This window comes from Erinaceus europaeus, chromosome 4 (genome assembly GCF_950295315.1).
Source record: "Erinaceus europaeus chromosome 4, mEriEur2.1, whole genome shotgun sequence".
Taxonomy (NCBI): Eukaryota; Metazoa; Chordata; class Mammalia; order Eulipotyphla; family Erinaceidae; genus Erinaceus; species Erinaceus europaeus.
This window is the reverse complement of record NC_080165.1, coordinates 119,020,514-119,025,872: the sequence shown is the minus strand read 5'-3', so window position 1 is coordinate 119,025,872 and position 5,359 is coordinate 119,020,514. Positions and strand designations below refer to the sequence as shown.

Below are 5,359 nucleotides of genomic sequence, written 5' to 3'. Positions count from 1 at the left end.
TTTACCAGACAAAATCAACTATATACTTTGTTTTTTCTGGTGAACTTGAACTCTTAAAACTAATTCAGAGTGCTATGGTAGGTTCAGTTAGCTTTACTTCTAGAGTATGGAATTAATTTATGTTGTAACATGGCAGCTAATCACATGTAATTATTTTAACTTAAATAAAATTTATTATTTTTAGTTACACTGTCACATTTTACATGCTTAATAACTATAGTTCATGGCTATCAAATTGGACATCAGAGATTAAAAAATATATGTTTCATCACAAGAAGTTTTATTAAATAGCTCAGAATTCATTTCTTGTAGAGATATGGCTAATTTAGAAATACTTCTCCAGCTAATCCAGGTGTCTCCTATCCTCTGTAGAAGGTTTGAAACTGCATATGTATATATACACACATGCATATATGTGTGTATATGTATATATACACACATAATAGGGAGGTTGTCATCTTGGTGATATATTATTTATCTTATCTATTCATTTTAGACACATCAAAAACTGATTATTAGCCAACAATATATTTGTACACTGTTTACATAATTAGCAATTTGATAAAAAATAGCTCTCCAGATGATCAAGCTAAGTTATTAATTAATATAAATGAAAACAGTAACACTCAAATTGCAAGAAATAGCAAATAAGTTTAGCAAACTATCATGAGTAGATAACTTTCTCAGTCCTCACACTTTATACTATAGGGATTTTCAGTCTATAATTTGAAGATGTGATCTATTTTTTTCTTCTTGAAAAAATGAGGTGTAGTTGTCATTACAACTGAAGTAGCCTCTCAGGGGATATAGCAGTAAATAAAACCCCATCTTTGACACGATGATTATTATTATTTTTTAACTCAGGTGGTTACAAGTTGAGATTTCAAAAGGTAAAGTAACACACTCAAAAGGACTTTTGAGTGATTAATTTCAACATATGTCATTTATTTACTACTAAATTTGACTATAATGTTAATGTTTTTTTGCAACAAATTTCCCTCCTCAATGTATAAAAATGTTGGGATAATTTCTTGAGAAGAGCAAGAGGTTATGGTTAGTCTTCTTCAAAACATGGTAGAAAATATACTGAGTTTTTACTTTAACCAGAATTTTTTCTCTTTCAGAAAGCTTTGAAATTGCTATCCCTCTTGTTTTAAATTGATGAAACAGGGAGTCTGAGAAATTAAAAATAATTTGGAGAAGACGGAAATGTCAAACAATTTCTCCCAAGCTGAAGTTGTGGAGCTCTGCTATGAGAACGTGAATGGATCCTGCATCAAAACGTCCTATTCTCCTGCTCCTCGAGCAATTCTGTATACAGTGCTTGGATTTGGGGCCGTGCTGGCAGTGTTTGGAAATTTACTAGTCATTATTGCTATCCTTCACTTTAAACAGTTGCACACACCTACAAACTTTCTGATCGCCTCTCTGGCCTGTGCTGACTTTTTGGTGGGAGTGACTGTGATGCCCTTCAGCACAGTGCGGTCTGTGGAGAGCTGCTGGTACTTTGGGGAAATTTACTGTAAATTTCACACATGCTTTGATACTTCCTTCTGTTTTGCTTCTTTATTTCACTTGTGTTGTATCTCTATTGACAGATATATTGCTGTGACTGATCCTTTGACCTATCCAACTAAGTTTACTGTCTCCATTTCTGGAATATGCATTATTCTCTCTTGGTTCTTTTCTGTCACATACAGTTTTTCAATCTTTTACACTGGGGCAAATGAAGAAGGAATTGAGGAATTAGTAGTTGCTCTCACCTGTGTAGGAGGCTGTCAGGCTCCCTTGAATCAAAATTGGGTCCTTCTTTGTTTTCTTCTATTCTTTTTACCCACAGTCGCCATGGTATTCCTATATGGCAAGATATTCTTGGTGGCTAAACAACAGGCTAGGAAGATAGAAAGTACAGCCAGCCAAGCACAGTCTGCTACAGAGACTTATAAAGAGAGAGTAGCAAAAAGAGAGAGAAAAGCTGCTAAAACCTTGGGTATTGCTATGACAGCATTTCTTGTCTCTTGGCTACCTTACATTATTGATGCAATTATTGATGCTTATATGAATTTTATAACCCCTGCTTATGTTTATGAAATTTTAGTCTGGTGTGTTTATTATAATTCTGCTATGAATCCCTTAATATATGCTTTCTTTTACCCGTGGTTTCGGAGGGCAATAAAACTTATTGTAAGTGGCAAAGTCTTTAGGAATGATTCATCAACTATTAATTTGTTTTCTGAGGAAGCAGATATAGACTGACAAGATTATTGCAGTATTTTAAAAACTAACAGGATTGATGTTAAATACCAAATTAACAGTTGGAACTAGGCAAGTATAATCATTTGCTAAGTAGGAGGTTGAGATATGTAAAAGTTAATTGTTCAAAAGCATTTATTTGCTGACTTCATATGTCCTGCCAGGTTTTAGAATTAATATTACATAAACAAGGCTAATACCTATTCATTATTTGTCTATTTTTTAAAATTTTTATAGTAATTTCTAATGCTTTTTGAATTTTCTATTTCTTTAAGCTGTATGAGTTTTAAAATATTTTTGTCTCTACCAAATATACTGTTATATGTTGTTTACAATATGGTTTTGAATTCTATAAATTGTTATTTCACTTTAATTTCTTTTTCTATGCTAAAGGTATTTTAGTCTGATTAATATTGTTTGTTTTATTTTGTAGTTTAGGCTTTGTTACTTATGCTTAGGTATTATAGTAAAACATTTACTAGCAAGACCCAAGCCAAGGAATATTGTTCCCATTTTTTAAGTAAGTTTTTGATGTTGAATATTTAATTCAACATTTTAATTTATTTTGAGTTAACTTTTGTTTTTTTTAATTTAAGATATAGAGTCAGTTCAATTCTTTTATATGCTTTTATTCATTTATCCTAGAACTATTTATTGAAGAGACTGTCTTTCCTCAACTAAGTATTTTGACTTCCTTGTCTAAAATATCATAGTTGAATATGTATGCTTGGTCTAGTTCTGGAGTCTTGATTCTGTTCTACATGTTTCTTCATATGCCAGCACCATATTGTTTTTATGACTTTAATTTTATAGTTCAGCTGTCTCTGTGTGTGTGTGTGTGTGTGTGTGTGTGTGTGTGTGTGTATGTGTGTGAGGCATTTTTCTCTGTTATTTCTTGGAATTTCTTTGATTATTCTGGGTCTTGTGATTTCACATAAACTTAAGAAGAGTTTTAAAAATTTATGTATTTTAATTATCTACTTTTTTCTAAGTCATTTAACTAGGTTAATAATGGTTGATAGCACAGTTGATACATGGGTCTGCTTTCCTCATCTTCTTGTGACAAGTCTGCAAAACACTTTAGCCCCAAACTTAGGTCCTTTTCTACAAGAAGATACTGTGAAAATCTAAATAGATAGTATCACTCATTCTAGATGACTTAGTTATATGCACTTTTAGTAATAGTAACTTTTCCAGAATATGGACATAGGATAGCCACCTACTTGTTTCTATTATCTTCCATCACAGAGATCTTTCAGATCCTGAGTTATATTTATTTCTAAGTGTTTTATTTTTAATAATATTACAAGTGAGATCAATTTTATTTTTGCAGAAAAATTTTCAACCTATAAAAATACTCCTGATCTTTGTATTTTAATTCTATATCCTGTAACTTTATTGAATTTATTGATTAGACTAACAGTGCTTTCATGGAGTGAATTTCAATTCATTTAAATTAAATATATATGTTAAGTGTTTTAAAATGAAGTAAATTTTTTATAACATTAATAAGTTTTTCTCAACTCTTTAATTGTAGGTTCCCATCTTAGTTTCAGTTACTGATTTTTCAGAGACTATTCTGTAACAATATAGGATTAAGCCATTTCAAAATTTGCATTAATACCTTTCTAAGAGACTTGAGAACACTAAGGTGAAAGGAATATGAAAGTCTTTTTTTTTTTTTTTTTTTTTTTTACCAGAGCACTTTACAGCTCTGGCTTATGGTGTTCGAGGGATTTAATTTAAGACTTCAGAGCCTCAGGCATGAGAATCTCTTTGCTTAACCACTATGCTATCTACCCCTGCCTGAATAATGAAATCTTTGTAGCAGAGAGCTTGTTTGTGATTCAAACCTTAATAGCAAACAACAGGTCTATTGTCCACCTTCCCAGGATCACAATGAAAGCTTTCTATTCTCAAGAAGAGTTCACATCTTTTGCCCTTTTGATGGTGATTTGTAAAAAGTCTTCCTAGAAATCCACAATTTTCTCCCTTAATTGGAAATTCAGGACTCAGTAAGATATCATTTTTTCACTGACATTTATAAGTAATAAAGAAAAACACTGATGGCTGGATACATACACCTACGCATACATAAATGACACAGACACAGATACATACATTCATGTGGAGTGTACTATTCAAGTTGATATGGTACAATGTTTTCAGTATTTTTAAGTTCTTATTTTTAAAAAAAAAAACTTAAAAAATATTTGTTCCCTTTTGTTGCCCTTTTTGTTTTGTTGTTGTTGTTGTTATTGGTGTTAATTGTATGTCTCAAAGTTTTTTAAAACACAAACTGAATCTTTTTAATATATAGGCTGTGTAATTGATATGCAGACTCTCTCAAAAGCCTAGACCAAGTAGATCAGAAGCAACCAATAGCACAGCTATATACAAGATACTGGGTACTGTACAGCAAACCCTAACAAAAGGACTTTTCAAAGTTAACCCAATTACCAATTAATGTGATGATAACATTAACTATCGATTGTCTTTTGGAACCCTAAGACAGCAGGAACCTCACATCTCCACTATAGAGCCTCTACTTCCCCCAGTCCTGGAACCCTTGGATAGGGCCCACTTTCCCGTATGCCTCTCCCAATCCATATCAAATAATATTGCATCTGCCGATCACAACCTAACCAACGCAACAATTGCCACCTCAACATGCTTCACTTCAGACTATGTCCAGAGACTTCACGTGTGGAATGACAACCCTTCAGCTTCATTACGCGGGTAAGACATTTCCTTTCATAGTATACTCTAATTCCATCTCAGGTGGTTCACTTTCTAACAAAGTCCCAAAACCTAGATATATACCAGTTTCTGTGAGAGAGAGCATATGTTCACACGTATCCATAAACTACTGCATAATATATACCTGAAAGCAGAAGTACACTAGAGTTTGCAGTGAGTACCCCCCTAACACTTCCTCTCCACTATTCCAAGCTTTGGGTGATTGCTCAACAATTTGTTTGGCTTCCTATGTTAACTCTCTTTTCAGTCACCAGGTTCCAGATGTCATCAGGATGCCGGCCAGGATTCCCTGGACTGAAGACCCCACCAATGTGTCCTGGACCAGTCAATGCCCATGTTATAAAAA

The 5,359-nt window shown here is 33.0% G+C and overlaps 1 protein-coding gene across 1 annotated transcript; it reads left to right on the top strand.

The window, feature by feature from the left end:
• The first annotated feature begins 1,200 nt into the window (after positions 1-1,200).
• LOC103124646 (trace amine-associated receptor 9) lies at positions 1,201-2,256 on the top strand. The gene has a single exon (XM_007535376.2). The coding sequence runs from the start codon at positions 1,210-1,212 to the stop codon at positions 2,254-2,256; it is 1,047 nt and encodes a 348-aa protein (XP_007535438.1). The 5' UTR covers positions 1,201-1,209.
• Positions 2,257-5,359: the final 3,103 nt, after the last annotated feature.